Genomic DNA, 23,782 nt, shown 5'->3' on the forward strand with positions numbered 1-23,782 from the left:
TTCCTCCTCCACCTAGCTGGGGCCTAGATAAGGGGCGCCACTGTCCTGTGGGTGAACTAGCAGATGGTGCCCAGCCATCGGCCAGCTTGTCGAGGAGTCCTACTCAACACTGATCGAGGATTTCTCCTGTTTCAAAGATGCCCCAGTGCTCTCCCCTTCAGGCAGCTTTCCATCCCTTAGATTTCCTAAGCAAAGTTCTTGAGGGTGTAGTTCCCAGTTACTGCCCCCATGCCCTTGACTCTCTCTCCAAAGTTACCAACGATCTCTTTGCTGCTAAATCTCGCCCTCCACCTCCCTGCTGCATTCGACCTTAGTGACGGCCCACTCCTCCCGGACCCTCCTGGCTTTGTCCCACTACTCCTTGCTTCTCCTGTTTTTCTGACTGTTGTTTCCCAGGCTCATCACCCACACCATGTCCTCCACCATGGGCATTCCCAAGCTTCTGCCCCAGGCCCTCTTCTCTCTGTACTCCCTCGAGGAACCTCATTAGTTCCAAGGGTCCTAATGGCCCCCTAAGGCAGATGACTCCCAGGGACTGTTTCATCCTCTTCATTTGGTTCCCTGGCACTTAGCACTTAGCCTGGCATATAGGAGGTGCTTAATAAATGTATGCTGATGACTAAGGGCAGGAACCAGCTCCTCTCATTCATTTCTACCCAGAAAATCCAATCATTGCCAAATACCAGAGACAGGGACTGGGGATGATGACAAGTTAGGAAGACGAGCCACCAACCTACATTATGCACTCACATAGTTTGTGGCCCACCAAGATTTCAGCTTCAGATACCACTGCAGTCTTGGTCCAAGATTAATGGAAAAGTCTTCAGCAAGACCCTTCATTCTTTTAAAGTCTTCTTTATTCAGAAGAGGCTGGACTGATTCTAGATACTAGATTTAATTAAATGAAGCAAAAACAAAATCAAGGTTGGAGAGGATGCTGGTGGGTGGGGGGGGGTGGTCAAAGTTGATTTATGGAATTCCCAGCAGACTTAGAATCAGGAAGTCTTGGGTTCAAGGCCTCACTCTGACATGTGTCAGCAAAATGGGCAACCCCATCAATCTTCCAGTGCCTTAGTTCCCCTAACTTCACAGTGTCCTAAACTTCTAAGATTTTAAATTGACCAGCAGCTGATCTGTATCCACCAGAAGGGAAGCTTCCACACCTGAAGATCCCCATACCCACAAAGTCAAAGTCCTGGACCCAAACTCTGTTGCAACCTCTCTCCCAAACTCCTCAGGGAAGACAATGCTGAATTTTTTTTATATGCTTGGATTGGCTGGTTTACCTCCTGTTTGTAACAACACCCTCAGAGGTGGTTGAAATCAGAGATGTTTCATTCTGACTATGTGAGGAGATCAGTGGGAGTTACCTCCCAGGTACAGTTACCCCCTCTCTGGGGAAAGCACAGAAGTAGTCTTGTTTGTTTCTAAAATCTGGCTCCCAGCTACTCCAAATGGACCTTCTCCTCTGCTCTCTGTAAGATGGTGCTTGGGAGAGGTGGCAACAGCACCTAAAATGGAGACTCTCTTGGCAAGTCTCTCCTCCCACCCAGGGCTGGCCTGGTCTAGAAGGGCCAGACGGTGAACGAAGGCACTTCTACATCACTGGCCACAAACCACCCTCCAAGTGGCCACTCTCCCAGACACAGCGTCTGCTTTAGCCCTGAGACAATCTGGCAGCCAGTTCATTTAACTCTCGGCCATTGTGACAACTTCAGCAATGGTGCAGACAGATGATGCCCACCTTTGGAAGAAAGACGGCATGCAGTCTAAGCATTGGGAAGACATTCAGTGCCTCACTGAGCACCACTTCTAACTCCACCAAGGAATCAAGTGCTTGAAAGCATTATAATGTAGAGACCACCATTACATTAAAAGCCTACCCTGTTGACAGTGTCTTTGACAGCTGGTACGGGCAGGCGGGGCAGGGACGTCTGGAAACTGTACAGCATAGGCTTACGACCTGAGAAAATCTTCACCATTCCCTGAAATCCAAGAAAAGCCGATTAGCATCAAATGCCTGGCTTACAGTAGGTGCTTAATAAATGTTTGCAAAATGAACGAATAGGCTTTAAAATGATATTATGGAAAAACAAGAGCTATAACACATCTCTAATTCTATAGAATCAGAATTCTATTCTTCTGTTAATTCTCTGCCACTTCTTGACGGAGGGCGGTAGGGGCTGAGGCAGTCTATGGGCATGGATACTGCACAGAATGGCAGATTTATTTCAAGAGATTGATTAGTTCTGCTGATTTTTTCCCTCTTTTTGTTTTCCTTTTCTTACAAAAAAAAAAAAGATAGCTCTCTGAGAAGAGGGAAGAGGAGAGATACAGAGGGAAATTTATGTGATGTTAAAAATAAAAGATACCAATAAAATTCTATTTTTGAAAACCAAATAAGAGTGGTCCCTTCTCAATTATTTATGTGAGGGGTATTTGGGGCAGTGTTTTTTCCCTCTTAAAAAACAAGCTTCCCCTTGCCATCTTTAGGAGCCCAAACACCATTTGAACTGAAAATGATGGAATGTTCCAGGAAAACAGTCAGTTTGAAAAGAGCAGGAAAGCCAGTATATTTTCCATGAGATGATCTAGCCACACCATTCCCTTACTAGAAATGGGCACAGCATAGACTTGGAGCTAGAAAGGCTCAGCAGAGGCCAAGCTCCCTCAACTTACAGGAACAGGATTCCAGGTGAGTTCAATGACCTGGCTCAGGGTCTCAGGCAGGATTTGAACCCAGATCTTTCTAACTCCAAAGCCACACCCTCATGCTGCCTCATTACTTGAAGGTGATTGTAAGGAGACTGTAAGGAAACACTTGGCTGGTCTGGGTATTGGACACCACCCCACCCCCAGCCCTGACTGCAGCCCCCCACCCCCCTCTTTCTTCTGTGTTCCAGGTTGGTTTCTCTCTCCTAAGGGAAGAAAGGATAGAAACCAAGGGAAATCTGGCTTTGGCCTAAACAGAGCCCCTACCTCCAATGTGAGATGTCTCTGAGAGATCGAATATAGGAGAATGCATTGAAATTATCCCAAATTACTGTATTCAAAATATAGTTCAAGGGGCCTTTTAGAAGATATTTCTTTTAATTCAAATAGCTACAGGATTCCAGACTTCAGAGTTGAGGTTCTAATCAGTTTTATCCTGATGGCTCATCATCTTTGTTAGCTTCATTACTGGTGTTTTCTTCCTGATTTTTCTAAACATGGGGAATTATAAAGAATGCTTGGGGCAAAGTATGGCCCACATGTGGACTGCTGAGGCCATTCATTCTGTGAATGCACTGAGGACAGTGTGATCACCTGAAAAGTGAAAGGGGCGCCCATTCAGCTGGTGCATCAAGGATGACCATGTCTGGAGGGGGTGGATGAAGGGGATATATGTACTGTATAGGAGCTGGACTAGCTGACCCTTGGGACCCTTCCCATCTCCCCATCTCTCTTCTGATCACTCCCTGAAAACAGCCTGCATGTGTTCTCCCCAGGCCAGCCAGGCCTACCTGACATGACTCCTTCCATTAGGCTGTAAGCTCCTTGAGGGCAGGGACTTTTTTTTTAATTAATCATATTGCCACTGCTTAGCCCAGTGCCTGGCACAAGTAGGTGCTTAATATTTATTGGATTAGATTTATGGTGACATGACAACTGGTCTTCTGGAACCCTTAGGTTAAGTAAGAACTGAACCCTCTCTTTGAGCTGTGAGTGGGACTGGCTTCCCTGAGATGGAAGGAGGAAGGGAAAGAAGCACCTACTAAGTACCTACTATGTGCCAGGCACTGTGCTAAGCACTTTACAAATTGATCATCACAACAAGCTTGGGAAGTAGGTGTTATTATATCCACTTTATAAATGAGGAAACTGAGGCAAACAGAGGTTAAGTAACTTGCCTAGGGTCATAGAGTCAGGAAGTGTATGAGGCCAAATTTGAACTCAGGTTTTCCTGACTCCAGGCCCAGTGCCCCACACAACTGATTGGCTTTTCATCACTATAAAGGATAGCAGGGCAGGTCCTGGTGGAGGCTTCCTGGCTATGTCAGTGACAGATACCTCCACTCCCACCGGGGGCAGTAAGGGCTTGGGGAGCATCCACATGGCAGGCAGGTCTCTACTAGGCTTTGATATGGAAGCAGAAATCTCCCTCTCGATAGCCTCGCTTTTTATTAAGCAAAGCCAATGTTTATTTGGACCACAGCATGTATGTAAACTTCACTTTACCTACAAACCACAACATATTTGAATTTTAGCCAAGATTTTTAAAGGGAAAAAAATCAAATAATTAAGTACTCAAGTATTTTAATCTTTTCTTTAAATATTTGTTTCCTGTTCTCCAAGGGTCAGTCCTAGGATCCCATTTGTTAGAGCTGCCAGAAAGCAGTCACTTGGACCTTGTAAATTACCTTTGAAACACCTCTTGGCTCTTCCTTTACCCACTCTGTGCCCCGCCTCCCTCCACCTAGCCCTTCTGCTAGAGCTGAGCTGCAAAACTCCTTCCTCAAGAGCTCTACATCGTCTCTTAAAGGAAAATTACACAATGTCATTTCTAATAGTAGCCCTAAGATGACATCATCCCTGAGGGCAAGGAGGTGCAATGAATAAACCTGAAGCTAGGAAGACACGAGTTAGAATTCTGCCTTAGACATTTCCTAGCTGTGTGACCCTGTGTGAGTCTCTTCACTTGCCTCAGCCTCAGTTTCCCCATCTATAAAATGGGAATAATACCTATGACTAATGAGGTGTGTGTCTACTGCCTCGCAAACCTTAATGTGCTCTATAAAAGCTAGCCATTGTTTATTATTATTATTAACTGACACTGTGCGCGTGTATATGTGCGTGCGTGTGTACGTGTGTGCATGTGTGTATGCGTGCATGTGTGCGTGTGCATGTGTGTTTGTACGTGTGCGCGCGTGTGCCTGCCACTCACAATGCTCTTCAAAACCAGTATAATTCTCATTCTTGGGACTTCATCATTAAAAAAAAACTGCTTAGTTCATGTTTTTTTGGAGAGTTTTGAAAATTTCAGAAAGAATTAAGAAACCAGCTGAAAGGGAGAAAAGAAAGGCTAACTCATGTACAGACAGCTCGGTCCTGAGTGAACAAGTTTGTGGCCAGTCGGGGCAGTTGCTACGGAGGAAAGGCAACCATATCCAAATGGGAAAAGGACAGAAAGGTGATGGAGGGCTCCACAGAAGCTGCTGCTTCGAAGGCCCAACCCCCGACCCTCAGCGTGCTGGCGCCATCCCTGCCGAGCGTCATTACCATCCAAATTTTAGTCGCTCGGCTCATTTTGCCGTGCTCAGCAAACATCCAGCCATGGTAGGAGAGCAGCATCTTGAGGGAGTACCGCATGGCTATGATGAGGGTGACCCACAGTCCCGTGCCAAAGAGGATGCCGCTGACAATGTTCTTGGTCTGGTTGGACATGGAGCCCCTGCAAAGCGGAGAGGAGAGGACAATTCCACGTTAGCCTATGGGCAGGAGGGTACAGTGGGTGCTCGAGCACCCAGCATCTGAGCACACAAAGGAAAGAAGGCTCCCTGCTCCCTAAGGTAGAGAACATTCCTCCAGAAACAGTGAGAAGGGCCAAGAAAGAACACTGCTGCTGTCCCATATGGGGAAGCAAGTCAGGGGTTGAGTCTCTGTCATTTCTTCTGTCCAATAGAAAGATATTCTTTCCAAGCTGATGATGATGCCGAGCTTTCCTCATTTTCATCAGACTAATGAAGTGACGTCAAAGGCACAATTTAGTGCCCCTGAAAACACAAGGTCTTGATGGCAGACAGAGGTGCGCAGCCACCAGGGGAAACGCCACTCACCCCGGTGGCTTTCATTGACCACACCTTCTGAGCACGTCTGTCTAACCTTCTTTCTGTTTGCTATGATCGTGAATGAGATGGGTCCTCTCACATGTACTCATCGGTGAGAAGAAACTAGGGTATCATTGGGCCTTCATGCCATTTTCTCTTCCATTTTTATGGATATGTCCCTTTATCTAAAAAATGAACTCTGAAAAATGAATGTGTTCAATCACCACAGAAACTCAAGCTTGTTACTGAAAGCAGAGTTTCCAAATTAGGTCTAAGTAACATGCTTTGGAACTACTGTAGATAAACGACTTAGCGTTTTAATCTATTCTTAAACACAACTAATATTTTTTCAATTAATTTTAAAATATACAAGTGCAGTTCTCTATCACCCCCTAAATCATCACATAAACAAACAACATGAAAGATTTGCACAAAAAAAAAATGAAAGCTTTCCCAAATTTGGTGATTCAATTTCAAACTCTCTAACGGAAACCACTGTTTCAAAACTCAAGTTCTTTGTAGGCTATCAGAATCAAATCTTAGGTTTGATTTACTTAAAAGAAATTTTTTTTCATCTTTTCCCAACCCAGTACAAAGGAAAAAGATTTGGGTTTGTTTTTCTAGAAGATGTATTTGTAAATTTTCATTTTGGGGTTCTTGTGTTGCATAATGAGGAGGAAATAAGCTACAGAAACAAAATAGCATATTAAATCTTTCTTAGAGAGACAGAGAAACTTTATGATAAGAGATCCATTAGAAGTATGGTCTCTGTTAAAAGGCAGCATTCCCCCTAGAGAGGGAAAGCAACTATTGCAAATCCTGGTACATAGTAAAGGAAAAGAAAAGCCAGCCCTTGTAGCAGGTAGCTCTTGGCTTTGAGGAGATCAGATTTCAGAGTTCACTGAAAAGATGGACAAGGCTCCACGGCCTGAAATTCTCCAGAGGAAGTCAGCCTTGAACAACTGATGATATTCTGAAGATACAAAGAGAAACAATTCTAATGAAGAAGGAAAATGGATGTTGTCTGAAGAGACCAACGTGGATTCACAGGACACTCCCCTACTAGCTTAGATCTAAATAAGTAGGGTAAGCAAAGATGGACATAGGGCAGGGACCTGAGGGTGGATAGAAAATGGCACGGGGTCCATATAAAGTGAGGCCAGAGTGCCAAAGCCCAGAATGAGCCATAGCTGTGAGAAAGACCAGGGGATACCCTGGAAGGGTCCTTTCAGCCAAAATGTTTGACAGGCCCAGGTTTAATGGAGGGTCTGGGCTGTTACCTGGGAGTGACAGGATGATGACTGAGCACTAAAAGAAGGCAGAGATGCCAAGTTATCTTTTGGTTTCTGTTTTCTCTGCTAAGAAGAGTCTTGGGGATGAGGAAGAAAACAAAAATGGCTAATGGAGGGTGGGGGCGCAGATACAAGATAAATGAGCTGGCCTTTGAGAAACTACCCTGTCATTCTTGGGCCCAAGATGTTCGGGTGTGGGACAGACAAGCCTCTCCTCCCTTGGGCGGCTAAACTCCTTGAGAAACTTGCCTACCAAAGGTGACCCCACTTCCTTTCCTCTCACTTTCTTCTTTTTTACTTTTTTGTTCTCTTTGTAATTCCCTGCAGTCTGGCTTCCAACCTCATTATTCAACTGAAATCGCTCTCTCCAAAGTGACCAATGGTTTCCCAATTGCCAAATTCAATGTCTTTGCTCGCTCTTCATGCTTCTTGCCTTTCTGTAGCATCTGACTCTTTCAATCACCCTCTTCTCGAGGATTTCATGACATAGGCTCTCAGTTCTGCTCCTCCCTGTCTCATCATTCCTTGACATTCTCTGCTGGACCCTCCTACGCTATTCCACATGGCGATTCCATCCGTTTCCTTGGTTTCAATTATCTCCACACTGATAATACATAGATATAGATAGATATCTATCTATAGATAGATAGATAGATATAGATATAGATAGATGGGTGGATAGACAGATGGATGGGCGGATGGATGGATGGATAGATAGATGATAGATAGATGGATAGGTGGATGGGTGGATAGATCGATAGATGATAGATAGATGGATGGATGGATAGATAGATGATAGATAGATGGATGGATGGGTAGATGGGTAGATAGATGGATGGATAGATAGACAGATACATGGGTAGATGGATGGATGGATTGATAGATAGATAGGTAGATGGCATTTCAAAACTTACCATATCTAAAGTAGAGCTCATTATTTTTCCCTCCAAACCTTCTTTCAAATTTCTTTATTGTTGTTGAGGGCACCACTGTCCTGCCCCTGGCATTCAGGCTCATAACCTTGGTGTCATTTTTTAATCTATTGTTGAAATATTACAACATGTCTCCATACTCAATGGCCACCAGCCTCATCCTCTCTTGCCTAGACTATTGCAATAGTTTTTGAATTGATCTCCCTCCCTTCCTCAAGTGTCTTCCCCACTTCAATCCATCCTCCATTCGACTACCAAAGTTTCCTAAAGTGCAGGTTTGACTATATCCCCTGCTCCCTGCTGCCCAGCATAACCTACAGTGGCTCCCTATTACCTCCAGGAGCAAGTATCAAGACCTCTGTTGGGCACTGAAAACCCAAACTGGTCCTCCTCCCTTTCTAGTCTTCCTGCACTCTGCTCTTGGCACTTGGAGTGGCTCTGCCCTCCTTGCGGTCCCTCAAACTCAGTGCTCCACCATATCCTTTGCCTTTTTTGTCCCCCCTCCCCTGGCCTGGAACCCTCCCCTCAAGACTTGGCCCACATCCCACCTTCTGCAGGAGGCCTCCCCTAGTCTGCCCTGCCCCTTCCTCTCTGAGATTACCTCCATCCACCCAGCGTGGCTCTTGTACATCCCTCCCAGGTCATTGTCATGTCACTCTAACCCATTAGAACGTGGGCTCCTGATAGCCAGGAGTGGGTGCTTGTCCACTAATAGCTAATGAGCACTGAACGAATGACCTTTGCTCTAGTCAATGATATCCTTCTTCCACTTTCTGCAGAGCTATCACTGAAAATGGGAAGAGACTTGCTTTGTCTCTACTAATTGTACAGCTAATTGTAATAGACAGAAGTTGCCAAGAGGTGAATGAAGCGTTCCTATAGGCTGAAGGTTCAAGGCTACATGTGGCCCTCTAGGTCCTCAAGTGCAGCCCTTTGAATGAATCTAAACTTCATAGAACAAATCCCCTTCATAAAACGATTTGTTCTATAAGACTCAGACTCAGTCGAAAGGCCACACTCAAGGACTTGGGAAGCCACAGGTGGCCTTGAGGCTGCAGGGGAAAGCATCCTGACCATGAGAGCCTCCTTGAGTAGAAGGGGCTACCTCAGGCTGCAGAGGACTCCCTGGCCTCAGATTCACAGGAGAGCTGGAGGACCACTGTCAACAGATTCTGGGTCAGGGCTGACTTGGCCTAACGAGTGTCTATGGTCTCTTCTCGCTCCGAGATGGTACGATTCTGCCCAGAGCTCTGTGGACAGACTCACAGCCCCACCCTGACACGCTGCTGTCACAAAGACAACGACTTGAAGAAGCTGGAGACCCTCTTCAGGAAGGCTGCTCCAGAAGTGGCCCTTGCGGCCAGGCCCTGGCCCTGGCATTTCTAAATCAGAAAACCAGCTTCTAGCAGTAGATGGGAGGAATGCACAAATCTTATAAATACTCAGATTATAAAAGGCTCTCAATGACCTGATCTCTTCCATTCAGTCTTGATCTTTAAGGCAACACTAGAAAAGGTCTAATTCAGATTAAACTTTCCATGAGCTCCATGGGAAAGGCTGACTACCACAATGAGAGCAAGCAGCAGATGACCAAACCCACACACCTACAACTGGAAACCTCCAGCAACTTCAGGAAGGGATTGGGTGAGGTGGTGGGGGTAAAGCAACCTTGCTCCTTAAGGCTGAGTCACTAGTGGAGTTACTGGCTTGACTTTGTGAGTCCCACCCGGGGCCAGGGAACACTGGCCAACACCCTCTTAATATAAGGCCTCATGCAGCAGAGCCATCCGAGCCTTAGGAAATCTCTAATGCCTTTCTAGGATGGCACAATACAGCTTTCTTTTTGTGGAGGAGGAGACTCATGTTCCTCAGCTACCCTGGGGCCCCAGGCTCACGCCAGGCACGTCTCTGAGCCTCCAGAGGCCGTCTGCAGGAGGACAGGAGTCAGGCTACCGTTTTTCTGCCCGAAATCCCCCTTTCCCAGACACACTGATGCTCAAGGGTTGGGAGACTCCCATCACTAGCCATGACTTAGACCGCAGGGTTAGTCCATCATGAGGTTTCTAAGTTTGCTCACATTCTGCTTCCTGTGTCTGAGATCAAATTAAGTCTGATCTTAAAAGGAACTTCTACCTTAGCTCAGTCCAGTCACTACAGAATCCTCTGTAAATGGCTGACATTCACTTCTAAATGACCTAGGCATCCTATAAAATCCTTCTGTGCCTTTTAGCTTAGATTATTGAAAGCAGACACATCAAATACACCACCTGTGGACAGCTCATAACACTCCTAAGTGAGATAGGAGCTAGATTAAAAGTAGCTGGGAAATATTTAACAAATTGAGTACAAACACAATTTTAATATGTGGTTCTCTAAGTCAAGGGATCCCTATGGACAGTCTAGTGGCCTCCATCTCTATATGGGCCGACATCACTGGTTTAAAGCATATGACATCCCTCATCATGTGTGACCTGGTGTCTGCATGTGTCTCTACTCCATACACCCAACTTTGAGTCTGACAACATAGTCAACTAGGAAATAAATAGCCAAGCATTCTTTTTACATGTGTTACCCTGGCTACAACCTTACAATGCTTATAAATGTAAACATGCAGTAACTCAACAAGGCTTTATTAAGTGCCTACTATGTGCTACGAATACAAACGTAGTGGTGTGTAATTTGCAAGGAGAGACAATTAGGACCTCAACAATCCCATAGAGAATAAACATGGAAAGCAGCTAGAGACAAGTTAATTTGGGGGTGGGGGTCACAGAGCAGTTGGGAAGGATCAGGAAAGACATCATGAGAAGGTGTTGCTTCTTGAAAGAAGAGATTCTGTGAAAAGATGAACATGGGAAGAGTGTCTTTCAGGCACCAGGGACAGCCAGTCCAAAGGTGTGGAGACTAGAGAATGTTCTGTGTGAGGAACACAGGGAAAGCCAGTTGGGCTAGATGGAAAAGAACAAGAAAGGGAGTTGTGAACAATGAGACAGCTCAGTGCCTCCATCTTCAGTGCAAGTCATTCCAGCTCCGTCCAGGTTCAACACCCCATGTGGGCCTAAACTGAGTAGTCCTGAGGATAGACATCTAATAGTCTTATATTTGACCATTGCACCTGGGAGGTGAGGTCAGTCAGAAAGCAAAACACCCGCCTCCAGGGATTCCCATTCCTTTATCATCCCAGGTGCCCCTTCTCTGAGTTATTGGCTAAATAGCAGGGCCTGGGAGGGTCCTCTGGTCTCTTTTAGTGGGAAGGATTCAGTCCTGCATCTTTGCTGGGGGATTTGGCTCCTACTTGGAATCCATCTAGGGGAGGTTCCTGTCAAGATGGCAGAAACAGCAGTCCTGCCTAAGCTAAGCTCTCCCACACTCCATCAAAACAGTAACAAGGACATGAAACACAAGAAGACATCAATTTTAAGATGGAAAAAAAGAGAAGACAAGAAAGAAGCACCCCCCACCCCCCCCCCCGCCCCACACGCACACATGACTTTAAAGGAGAGCTAGGAGAATGGCTGGGAAAATGAGCCAGCAGAAAAAAAAAAAGGAAAAATGCAGAGACAGCAGAAGAGAGTAAAAAAAATTTTAAATCTCAAAATTAGAAGACTTCAGAGCTCTACAAACCAAACCAATAAATCTAGATGACAAAATCCCATCAGATGATCTGAGAATTATTCATCTCCAAGAAAAAAATATGATGAAAGAGTCCAAATACCACATTTTGTGAAATCAAACAAAATAAAACTTTTTGTAAGTACTGGAAACAGAAACCAGAGCACAAATCAAGATAAAGCACAGCATGGGGACAGGGAGGAATCCCAAGTTAATTTCACCAGAAATGTTGTTGTCAAGTGTCAGAGCTTCAAGGCAATGAAAGTCACCTCGGCAGTGAGTAGGAAGCAATTTAAGTATCAACAAAGAGCCATTCAAATTGCAAAAGAATATCCAATAAGGATAAAAAATGAAATGAGAGTCTGGAATGTGACATCGATAAGCGAGAGAAATTGGCCTGTACCCGAAGGTAAAGCAGCCTGCAAAACGAAGCACACTTCATCATAGGAAAAGAGAGCTCATTGGTTAGGCCCATCTATTCAAGGTGACTTTAGTTACCTATCTTTACTTTCTAAACCTTTGCAGATTGTGGAACCAAACTTATCACACTTTCTATGTCTCCTGACCTTCCCTGATCCCTGGGCCTGCTTGGCTCATGAATTCCGAGACTGGATGCAGCAGGTTCCTAATTATCCTCCTCCCCCCCTTTCCCTATCGCTGACAACCCTCGCGGAATGCCCAAATCTAGCAGCATAGTGTTAAGCCTAAATCTGCCCTCAGCAACTGCCAGTTTGGCCCTCAGGCTCCACAGCGAATAAATCTTAAAAGCTGTCTACATACTTCAAGACAGCTATCACACCCTAGACTCACTCAGCAGAATTTCCCATGGCATGGCCTTGAGGCCGCTGTTTGATTGCTGATTATCCACTATGCTGGTTGTGACTCTCTGACTGCTCTCCAGATTAACCATGTCCTTTCTAAAATGTGGTACCCATTACCGAATGTCCTCTGGAGGTGGTCTGACCATGGCAGAGAACTGGATAACTAAACCCTCCCTAACCCTGGACTGACTCGGTCCCTTGCTATCTAACTCGCCCTCACTCCAAAGTGGTATACACAAAGAAATGCAGATAACATTTCCCGTGTTGTGTCCTCAACAACAGGATACACCAAAAAATGCCCAAAGGCATTCAGTACAATCTACTCAGAGCCTGTGTTAACCCTGAAAATTCAGACAGCCGAAACAAAAACCCTAAACCTCTGACTCTAACCCTAATCCACCTTGGGGGGGCCTCTCCAAAGATGCTTCAGGGCAGTCAGAGCTCCTAAGAATCCTGCACCAGGATGCTGCCTTGCCAAGGAAACCTTAGTACCAGGAACCAGCTCCTCAAAACAGCATCTCCTACAGAGGAGATCTCCTCTTCTGGTTGGGGCCCTTATGCCCCCATGCCGCATTGGGCCTATTCTGAGTCCAAAGAAGAAAGCAGAGAATGGGGTTGGACACACCCCGTCAGAGCAAGCAAATGGCAGAGGACACAGAGAACAATGAGCTATACATCTTGCATCAAAAGCTACGTAATTTTAAGAATCCTTACAGACTTAAAAGAATTAATGTCAGCATGTAAAACTCATTAGCATGTGCAAATTGGAAGCATGAAATCCCCACTTACGTTGTCCCAAGACTTTGGTTGATCTTTGCTATTATTCCTAATGAAGGATCGACTTTGGCATACATGGTCGACATCACCCCCACCACCACAATAAGCCAGCTGGATGGGCTAGCCGGATACACGCCCGTGATGATTCCATTCTAAAAATAAACACACAGAGGGAGCTTTGGAAACCTGTAAGCAATGCTTCACTCAAGGCATCCTAGGACCCTGGCATTTCTAAGCAGCTTATCTTGAGCCAAGGGTGACCTGGAGTTGCCTTTTGCCAGCCCCGGGCTGAACACCAGGTCACTCACACTGAACCCAAGGCAAGAGTCCCCAGGAGGAAAAAAAGGGGGCTTGTGGGTCAATAGCCCAGCAAAGTCTGGATATTTTCCAAAGACAAATGCCGGTGATTTTCTGATTATTCATAGTTCGGGATTAGCCTCACCTTTCTACCCTCCCTCAGTATGAACCCCTGCCCATCCAACCCCCGGCCAGCCTCCATCACAGGGACACAAAGGGCCCCACACTTCTTTAGGGACCTCCAATAAAGCTCTCAGCCTGGACACATTGGCTCTTTGGTCAGCTGTTTGCCTTAATTTGCCCAATTGATTAGGACTACCCAGTGAGCTTAAACAAGCATTCCCACTGAGGCATGAGTCAATTTACCTCGCTAAAAAACAGAACCAAAACATAACAGTCCAATAGTGAGTTAAGCCTTTGCGTAAATCTGTCATGTTTTTAAAATTCTCAAGCTTAGGTTCTTTATCTGCATAGGATATACTCCTTTGTCTAACAAGGATGTGGCAAGGATTAATCTGAAATAGCCAAATTATTAGATGCTTTTGTTTTTTAAAAAGTGGGTCTTTGGACTTTTTCTGCTTTCTAAATTAAACCCACTATTGCCACTAATAACTTGTTTGTGGCACTCAAAAAGTTGACTATAAATAGGTCTTAATGGAAATGCAATTTTTTATTGGAAATCCACTAAACAGAAGCACTTTAGGTCTCTGTAGCTTTTTATAAAAGCCAACAGAAACTAAAGCAAATTCTATTTCCTAATGTAATACTTTCATTAAAAACTAGAACACACATTCCCATGGATAAAAACAATCCCCCAACAGACAGTTCAAACCATGGACAAGAACAGGGTCTGAATGGTGGCCCAGCTCATTGCATTCAGACCTATTCTTCCCTTCCTAATGCCCAGGGATCTCTGACTCCAGGGGAACCCTGGACTTCATTTTCTATTTTTGATATCTTTACTCTTACTTGGAGGCACAAAGGAGAGACCCTGTGTGCAATCAACAAACATTTATTAAGCACCTACTTTGTATATGCCAGGCACTGTGCTAAGCTCTGGGGATACAAAAAGGCAAAAGACAGCCCTTGCCCTCAAGGAGCTCACAATTAATGCCTACATATGCAAAACTTTCAGGACTCTTATCATCTCATCATTTTGAATATGTATTTTCCTTTGAAGATTGATATAAGGTGCCGTATCAAGGAAAAGTCCATTTATTCCTATGCTGTTTGGTGTCTTAAACAGAAATGAGGGTTATCGTTCATCAAAAGCATTTTGAGGGGCATGTGTTGATATAATTGTGAGATTTTTTATCCTGGTTATTAATGTGGTCTATTATGTTTCATAGATCATAATCAAAATCACGGAGTCTGAGACTTGGCTATTTGCAAAGTCTATAAGCTCCGATGTTACACACAGCCAACAGATGATGGCTCCATCTCACACAGAATTTCCTCAAATCTGAACAGTCCTGCCTCAAGATTCCCAATTGTACAAGAAGCTTTGATAAACCATCACTGCCTTATGAGGAGATTGAGTAAAATTAGTTTTACTTAAAATCAACACCTCCATCCTTTCTAGTTTTTCCAGGTCAGCTCTATATTGGCATCATTATTGAATTTTTTAAATGGGTGGCACCAGCTCGATATTTAAGATGTATTCCCCCAAAGTTTCCAAAAAGCAGTGGAGACCGCTAGGAAAAGTAAATATAATATTAAGACTGAGAAAGGAAAAAAAACCACTGATAATGGAGTATTTCTAATGGCCCCTCCAATTCTAAACTTCTGTGGTTCTAAAAATTTTTTCTCATGCCCTAATACTCCTCTCTAGCATCTCTAGCATCGCTGATTGAAACGACCCCCAAAGACAGAAAAACCTTGAATCGGATGAACTTCTTCTTCCAAGAGTGGAGGCCTGACAGGTAAATCTGTTTGAGAGCTTCATGACTCAGGCGTAGGTCAATTCCATCAGGAGTGACTGTGAACTGGAATGCTACAGCTTGGTGAGCTTCCGCCATCTTTATTCAGCACCCTGCCAAAAAGAAAAGGGGTAAAAATAACTACAGGAAAGTGGGATCTTGTACTTATTCTGGGAAAACTCAACCCTAAAATGAAGATATTTCTGAATTTTTATCATCTTCCCTCATAAGAGTGTTGATTTTTAAAATTCCCTTTAATAGGACTAGAGGCTAACTAGAGACAAACACTTTCCTAACTAGAGACAAATACTTTCCATGTATGTCCTCTTTGCCTCAAGTGTACATCTGCATATATGGGTCTGCTCAGTATTTTTTTTTTAGATAAATTGAATCAGGAACTGGAAAGGGGTCCCCGAGGCCCTTCCCTAGCACCCAACCTAGCTCAATTGACCAACTCCCAAAGGTAATTCTCAGGTCATACCACCACTCTAGGCTCCAAGGCTTCCTAAACTTTTTCCACTGGGGACCCCATATGGGGTCACGACCTACAGTTTAAGAAGTGCTGAAGGAGCCCCATTAGGATTCCCTGCATGCCAAAATCTAATCTCATTGGGAATTGATTCAATTCAGATATTCATTAAATGCCTACTATGTGTAAGGCTGTAGCATTCTAGAAATCTCATCGTATAACCCCAGAAGAATATTGGCATTAAAAAGATGAACCTTTGCTTCCCAAAGGCAATTGGTCCCATTCTCTTCTGGCTCACTGCTGAGCTCAGCAGTGTCTGTCCAAGACACATGCACCACAGTAGGATTCAGTAGTCTGTTCAACAGCAGACTGGACAACGGGCGTTCTCATCCACTTGATTTTTCCCATGTGGCCAAGTGAGTTCTTCTAAGCAATTACAGGTCCCATTGAGGAGACCTACAGCTGAGGCTAAGCCAATGGAGAAGGGCATAAGTAGGCTGCAAGTCATCCCAAAGAAGGGCCTTAAAAGTCATCAGAGAAATGCATGACTGGGAAAGAACATGGGCCCTTCCCAAAGCAACAGCGAAGGATAATCGATCACCCAATCAGTCAACAAGTATTATTAAATTACAGTGAACCTGCATTCTAAATAATAACCAGATAACCCAACGACAGCTCATCCGCTCTCGTGGCATCCATCCCGCGTCGACAGAGCCAGAGGCCGGCCCCCAGCGTATGTTAGGCAGATCCTGGTGGCAGAACACAGGACAGTATGGATGACCCGTACCCCAGAATGACCATGATCTTTCTGCTTAGAAGGAGTTCACACAGTTCTGAGTGCAAGGTATTATGCCAGCCCCTCCCCCCCCAAACAAGAGACAAAAACCTAGCTGGTCCCTGGCCTTGAGGAGCTTACATTACCCAGGGGTTGGCTCATGTCAAATCTGGAGCTCAAACCATGAAAGGCTGTGTCCGTTGTCTCTTTCAATTAATCAAACGTTGATTGAGAGAGGAAACATGACATGCTAGACGGACCTGGGTTTGAGACCCACTGATGACAAATATATTTTATACACATCATATGTATAATATAATACATATATATTTTCTAATACAAATATAGTATATGTTGGCATGCTTCCTCTGGTTCTGGCTCAGATAGCCCTTGGTATTCAGGCCACATCACTGACCACCAACCAACCGAGCTTCAGAGATACTATGGCTGATCTAGAGCAGATGCCATCCCTACACGCACCCAGCACAGCCATTACATTTGTGCTTGCTCTTCCTGGCAGCTACCAGTACTCTCCAGGTCAGTGCCCTCCCTCCACCTCTCCTTTGGAACGTAGGGCATAAGTCAACGGTAATGGATGAATCAAAAGGAAGAGAGAAAGCGAAATAGTCCTGATGGCTGGGTGAAAAGGCAGAAAGAAATCTTCCGAAGTCCAAATAAAAATCCTCACAGTGTTCTAAAGAACCACTTCAAAACCAGAGCCACTTGGAAAAAGCCAATTAGTGCAAATGGTTACCCCATTAGCAGATGAGGTATTCAGACTTCAAGAAAACAATGAACAAAAAAGATTAGAGCAGCCATCCTGGGGCAAAACTCTTGGCCTCCTCTCCTGCCCTGCCCCCATTCAATCAGCATCTGTAGCATCTCAGTATCTCCAGCCCCAGCTCTCTGGCACAGTTCCTGTCACCTCTCACCCACCAGGCTTCTCGGTGGGCTCCCTGCCTCAGGTCTCCCCCATCTCCAAAGCCCCCCATGGCTCTGGCTCCCTGTGGCTTCCCTTTGGCATTCCGAGTCCTTGTCCACACGGCTCCAACTTACCTTTACCAGATTTATTATATACTACTTCCCTTCAGGTACTGTCAAACTGGACTTCTCATTCTGTTTTTCATACAACCCAGTCCATCTCTGACTTCCCTGCCTTTGCCCAGGCTTTATCTCCAACCCTGGAAAGCACTCTATCTTCAAAGCTTCAAAGCTCAGCCCAGGTGCATCCTACATGTGACCTTTTTTCATTTCCTTCCAATACTCATGCCCCACCCCCATCACCTTGTATGTATTTTGTATCTGTTTATATGTATACCTGTTGTATCCTCCAAAGAGTGGAAGCTCAGTGCTTGCTTGGCACACCTGTTAGTCAGAAGGTTGGTTGGCAACCTGACCCAGCCTCAGCTTACCACGTCCACCATGCCACCAATAAGACACCTGCCAGCTCTGTAACTGCGACCTTATAATGGCAGCACCCCCATGCCCTTTGCCCTGACCCTAACTCCACTGGGGCATGGATCATAGCCCAGAATGATGCAGGAAGCAAGTGTTTATTGACTGATCTGATGCCTAATCAAGGCTTGCAAGAGGAAACAGAGACTAAACTCTTTCATCTGAGGCTCAGCTCAGATGCCTCTCCTAGGGAAAGGCTTCCATACTCCACTGCCCCATTAGCAGTATATATTTGCATGTTTGTGTTTATGGAAGTACATGCCATATCCTCCTCGTATTTATACAGGTACATGTTATACCCTCCCCAGCAGAATGGAAACTCCTGGAAAGCAAGAACCACCTTGTTTATTATCTTTCTTTGTATCCCTAAGGAATCACCTGCCTCTTGTAAGAGATTACTAATGGCCAGGCTGGATTCAAGGAGAGAGTGGCCAAACAGGACCCTCAGACCTCACCTCGCCCACCTCCTCTCTCTTCACAGATGAAGAAATAGAGGCAGACACCAGTTACATGACTTGTCTAGTCTCACGGCTGTAAAGTGCCAGGGGCAGAACTTGAATTCAGGCCTCTCTCATTCTAGGGCCCTGCATTCTGTCCTATGCACCTGCCTCTAATAAATGTTCACTACCTTAAATGACCCTGGTGAAGGTGCCCTACCTTCTGATGTACTGCCATAAAAATACAGGCAGGAATCATGACGATAAGAACCTTGCGCAACACTCTTGTGCCGTCTTAAATAAAATGTGATGAGGCTGGTTACTATTTAACCAATCGCTATGTGCTCTATGAGCCTTTCTATGGTATGGAGGAGAAGTATAGGGGGCGCTAGACCGGATGAGCCCTTAGGAGACACTCTCCTGCAGCCCCTGGCTAGCTACAATGTAGCCACTCTTGGTGCTCCTCCCTTGTGATTGCAACTGTTTCCTCAGGATATGCTACACTCTAGACCTGAGGGGGAGGACAGCCTCCCTGGGAGGGGAGACCATGCCCTTTTATTCTCATTTCTTCAAAACCAAACCAATGACCTTTAAGGGGATAGGAAGAACTTTCAGTTGCCTTTCTGTTGGTGAGGAAGGAGGAATCAAAGTGAAAGTGGCCCCCTCTACCCAATCCCCACTGCCAACCACCACTCAAGGGCTAAAGCTCCCACCTACCTGGCTGCTGAACACTTCACTGAGGGTCAACCAAGTCGAGGGGAAGGGGTGCCCTCTAAGGTCCTTCCCAGAACTTTCTTTAGCAAACATTTCCTAAGCAATGGCTACATTATGTTAGGCATGTTGCCAGACCAAACAAAACACTCTCCCTGCCCTCAGAAAGTACACTGTCACTGAAGCCAACCAACATTTACACAGATAAGAAAACACAGGATGATTTGAGTAGAGGAAGGCTCCCTGGGTATCCGTTTCTCCATCTGTAAAATGGGTTTGAGAATCCTCTCAGAGATACTAAACATAAGAATCAAACGAGATAATGCCATTTCCAAGGCATGCAATACAAATCCTAATTGTGGCATTTCAAAGGATACTTACTTTAGTGGACTATTTGACAATCATCCTCCGTGCCAGTAGCCCTGGCAGACGGAAGTACAGTCTTGGAAGATGTGGATGATAAACATCCTGCTGAGATAAACAGTTGCTGCCTCCAAGCGTCATGGAAATGCTCAGCCCTCAATGAATGAATCCAACTGATTAGCTTAAGATCAAGGTCAGAGCACCCAGGGACGGTCCACTGGGTCCACCTCCACACGCCCACACCCTTCCTCCTTACCATTTCCTCCTCATTCCTAAAGCCGATTGCAGAGAACGGGCTTTTCTCACCTGTGTTTGGCAGGATGTTTGTGACAACGTTTTTATGGGGATGTACTCTTTGACCAGTCTCCATCTCTGTTTCCTTCACCAGTCTTTTCCCCTTCCACCCTCAGACCTTGAGCTCTGCTCCCATGGATGGACAGCCAACACTCATTAAGCGCAGATCACTCACGTCTGAAATAGGGTATACTTGTGCATATTAGAGTCAGCCTCAAAGCCAGGAAGACCTGAGTTCAAGGATCCCCTCCAACATCTATACTGACTGTGTGACCCTGGCCAAGCCCTTCACCTGCAGAGAAGGTGCAGACCTGCCTTGGTGGAGGGACTTTCTGCCTCTGAGAGTTCCTTGTTCACATCACCCAGACACATCCTGGCTTCTTCCTTTAACACTGGTGCCCACTGAGACTTTCCACTAATATCTGAAAATCAAATGTTAAAAACTCCACTTGGTTCCCTCCCATCTCACCCCCCCAAAATTTCTCTATCACCCAATCGGCAATGAATGACATCCCAGTGGTCACAGTGCCCAGGCCTGGTGCCCCCACCTCTAGCCCCTGTTAACACCTCCTGCTAATCTGCATTTGGACCCTTCTCTCAGCCTTGCTCCTGCCTGGCTGTTTCTATGGCTACCCCGGTAATCCAGGCCTTCCTCTACCTCGAAGTCAGTCAACTGCAATAATTTCCTAACTGATCTCCCCTTCTCCAGGCCATCCCACAGAGTGACACACTTCCCCAACCACCACTTTCAAACATGCCACTCCCTGGACCAGAAAATGCAATGAGTGGCTCCTGCAAACAACAGTAACATCGACAAAGTGCTTTAAGGCTGGCTGAGCTCTTTCTATACATTATTACCTCACTGGAGGAGGTAGCAAGTACCAAAGGGATCACCTCCACTTTACAGATGAAGGAGAAACAGGCTTTCACCCAAACAAGCCAGTACTCCATAATGGCAGCCACTGGGGAGGCCGAGACAAAGACAGAACTGTCTCTGCCCTCAGGAAGCTTACACTAATCTCCCGGGAAATGGTACCTCCACAGATAAGGAGAGACACAGGGAAGAGAGCCCAAGATCATTCCAGCAAACAGGGGCTAGCGGGAAAGGCCTCATGGAGAAGGGAAGATGAGCTCAGTTCTGAAGGATGAGGAAAGAAGCTGCCCTAGGCACCGGCACAGTCTGGGCAAAGGTAGGAAGGCCCTGTTAGCAGAGCTCTGACCCAGATCACTCCCCTACGCAATACACTCCAAGGGCACCCAGTTGTCTCTGGATCAAATAGAACCTCCCCTGTTCAGCAGCCATGAGATGCGTGACCTCCCCCATCCATGTGCCAGGATTCAGCCAAAAGGGCCTTTTCTCTGTTTCTCGTACACAACACTCATTTCCCAATGCTGTGCCTTTACTCAGGCAGTCCCCTATGCCTAGAAAGCATACCTTCCTCCTTACCACTGCCTCACAGAATCCTTCTCCTTTCAAGACCCAGATTAATTGGGTCCACCTTCTGCCCAACTAGAGAGCTGTGCTCCGACTGAAAAGTGATAGCCAAGAATGACATAACAAACAGCTTCCGTGTCAGTGAATTTGATGGTTTCGGCTAAATAGGATCAGTAATAACGAATAAACATTTTAAAAGCACCTACGAGGCACTGTGCTAAACGCTGGAGGTAAGAAAAGAGGCAAAGGACAGTCCCTGCCCTCAAGGAGCTTACAGTCTAATTAGGGAGACAACATGGAAACATATATTCAAAGCAAGATCTACACAGAATAAAGTAACTGGGATTAGGAGGGGGCTTGCTAAATTGAAGGGGGGATCTCTTCCAGCCAAAATTATGGAATCCTAGACCTGGAAGGAAGCTTCGAGGCTGCCAGGCCAATGCCTTCATTTCACAGACAAGGAAACTGAGGCCCAGAGAGGCAAAACAACTTGCCCCGAGATTAACAAGGGGTCAGGATTCAAATTCAGGGTCTGTGATTCCAAATCTAGCCCTCCTTCCTATTTGTTTGTTTTAACATTAATGGATACTGGTTTTTTTAATTAACAGCCTTCTCTCTCTACCTGTAATTAGGTGATCTTACTGTCTTTCTTTTTCTCTTGTTAACATAATTTATTGCAGATTAATTCCCTGCCATTAAGTGATCTCTGCCTTCCAGCGGTAAACTCTGCTTGGTTGTGATAATGCTTCTGATGACTCTGAGGCAATACTTGGTGACTTTTAGTCATGAATTATATTAATACTCACTAATAACAACAGCTGCCATTGAGATGAAGCCTTTAACTTGGTCAAGTACTTTACTGACATTGTCTCATTGGATTCCCAAGAATCCAATTAGAACCCTCAGGTACGAGCAGCAGATATGATTATGCTCATTGTACAAATTAGCATTGGGGGGAAAACCAAGGCTCAGAAATTTCAAGGGACTTGCCCTTGGTCAAGTCTTTTGTTGTTGTTGAGAACTCATTAAATTCAACATTCATTTTTTAAAATTTTGAGTTCCAAATTTTCTCCCTCTCTCCCACCCCTTGAGAAGGCAAGCAACATATTGTTTATATCATGAAGTCATGCAAAACATATTTCCATATTAGCCGTGTTGCAAAAGAAAACAAATGGTAAGAAGCAAAGAAAGTGAAAAAAAGTCTGTTTCCATGTGCACTCAGAGTCTATCAGTCTCTTTCTGGAGGTGGAGAGCACTTTTCATCATGGGTCCTGTGGAATTGTTGCAGATCCTTGTCTTGATCAGAGTAGCTAAGTCTTTCACAGCTGATCATCGTACAGTACTGTGTAGATTGTTCTCCTGGTCCTGCTCATTTCACTTTGCGTCAGTTCATATGAGTCTTCCCAGGTTTTTCTGAGACCATCCTTTCCCACAGCACAATAGTATTCCACCACAACCGTGTCACAACTTGTTCAGTCATTCCCCAATTGATGGGCATCCCCTCAGTTTCCAATTCTTTACTACCACAAAAAGAGCTATCAATATTTTTGTACAAATAGGTCCTTTTCTTTTTATCTCTTTGGGATACAGACTTAGTATTGCTGAGTCAAAGGGTATGCACAGTTTGATAGCCCTTTGGGTGTAGTGCCAAATTGTTCTCCAGAGGGATTGGACCAGTTTACTCCACCAACAGCGTGTTAGTGTCCCTGCTTTTCCACATCCCCTCCAGCATTTGTCATTTTCCTTTTCTGTCATGTTGGCCAATCTGACAGGTGTGAGGGGATACTTCAGAGTTGTTTTATTTTGTATTTCTCTAATCAATAGTGATTTAGAGCATTTTTAAAGTGACTATTGGCAGCTTTGATTTCTTCTTCTGAAAACTGTTCATATCCTTTGATCATTTATCAATTGTGGAATGGCTCTTATTTTTATAAATTCAACTCAGTTCACTATATATTTGAGAAATAAGGTTTTTATCAGAAAAATAGCTGTAAAATCCCCCCCCCCAGTTTCCTGCTTTCCTTCTAATTTGACAAGAAAACCTCAGGTGGGGTCACAAAGATTTGGATACAACTGAAACAAGTGAACCAAAATAACAGGGTAACAGTTGGTGGGGGAGGTCCCAACACAACCTTCCCTCTCCCACTAGAAAAGAGCCTGAGTGGTGCCTTCACATGGTGGTAGGCACAGAAACATTCCTGGCATGATCCTTGACCTCACAATGTGCTCTCTCTACCAATGTTTCTGTTAGGGAATTGCAACTGACAGCCAGCATCCTTCACTTCAGGTGATAAATCCCTCCAACATTTCTGATAAGGGCATTTTCTTTCTTACAATAATTTCTTCTATCAAAGCATCAGAGTGCTAAGGTCCCAGTCCGAGATTT

The 23,782-nt window shown here is 45.1% G+C and overlaps 1 protein-coding gene across 4 annotated transcripts in view; it reads right to left on the bottom strand.

Annotated features, from left to right (window-relative positions):
• Nucleotides 1-23,782, bottom strand: part of CPT1A (carnitine palmitoyltransferase 1A) — a 68,412-nt gene that overhangs the window by 31,247 nt on the left and 13,383 nt on the right. For 2 of the 4 annotated variants that reach the window (XM_036763029.1, XM_036763030.1), the window contains exons 2-6: nucleotides 15,416-15,570; nucleotides 13,254-13,393; nucleotides 5,260-5,431; nucleotides 1,884-1,985; nucleotides 751-888 (exon numbers count right to left, since the gene is read on the bottom strand). In XM_036763029.1, the coding sequence (XP_036618924.1) occupies nucleotides 751-888; nucleotides 1,884-1,985; nucleotides 5,260-5,431; nucleotides 13,254-13,393; nucleotides 15,416-15,556 (693 nt within the window). In that variant the 5' untranslated portion in view covers nucleotides 15,557-15,570. Of the gene's footprint in view, nucleotides 1-750; nucleotides 889-1,883; nucleotides 1,986-5,259; nucleotides 5,432-13,253; nucleotides 13,394-15,415; nucleotides 15,571-16,180; nucleotides 16,395-19,973; nucleotides 19,997-23,782 lie in introns of those variants that run through there. The other 2 variants (XM_036763032.1, XM_036763031.1) reach the window with 2 other exon arrangements.

The sequence above is a fragment of the Trichosurus vulpecula genome, chromosome 6 (assembly GCF_011100635.1).
Source record: "Trichosurus vulpecula isolate mTriVul1 chromosome 6, mTriVul1.pri, whole genome shotgun sequence".
Taxonomy (NCBI): domain Eukaryota; kingdom Metazoa; phylum Chordata; class Mammalia; order Diprotodontia; family Phalangeridae; genus Trichosurus; species Trichosurus vulpecula.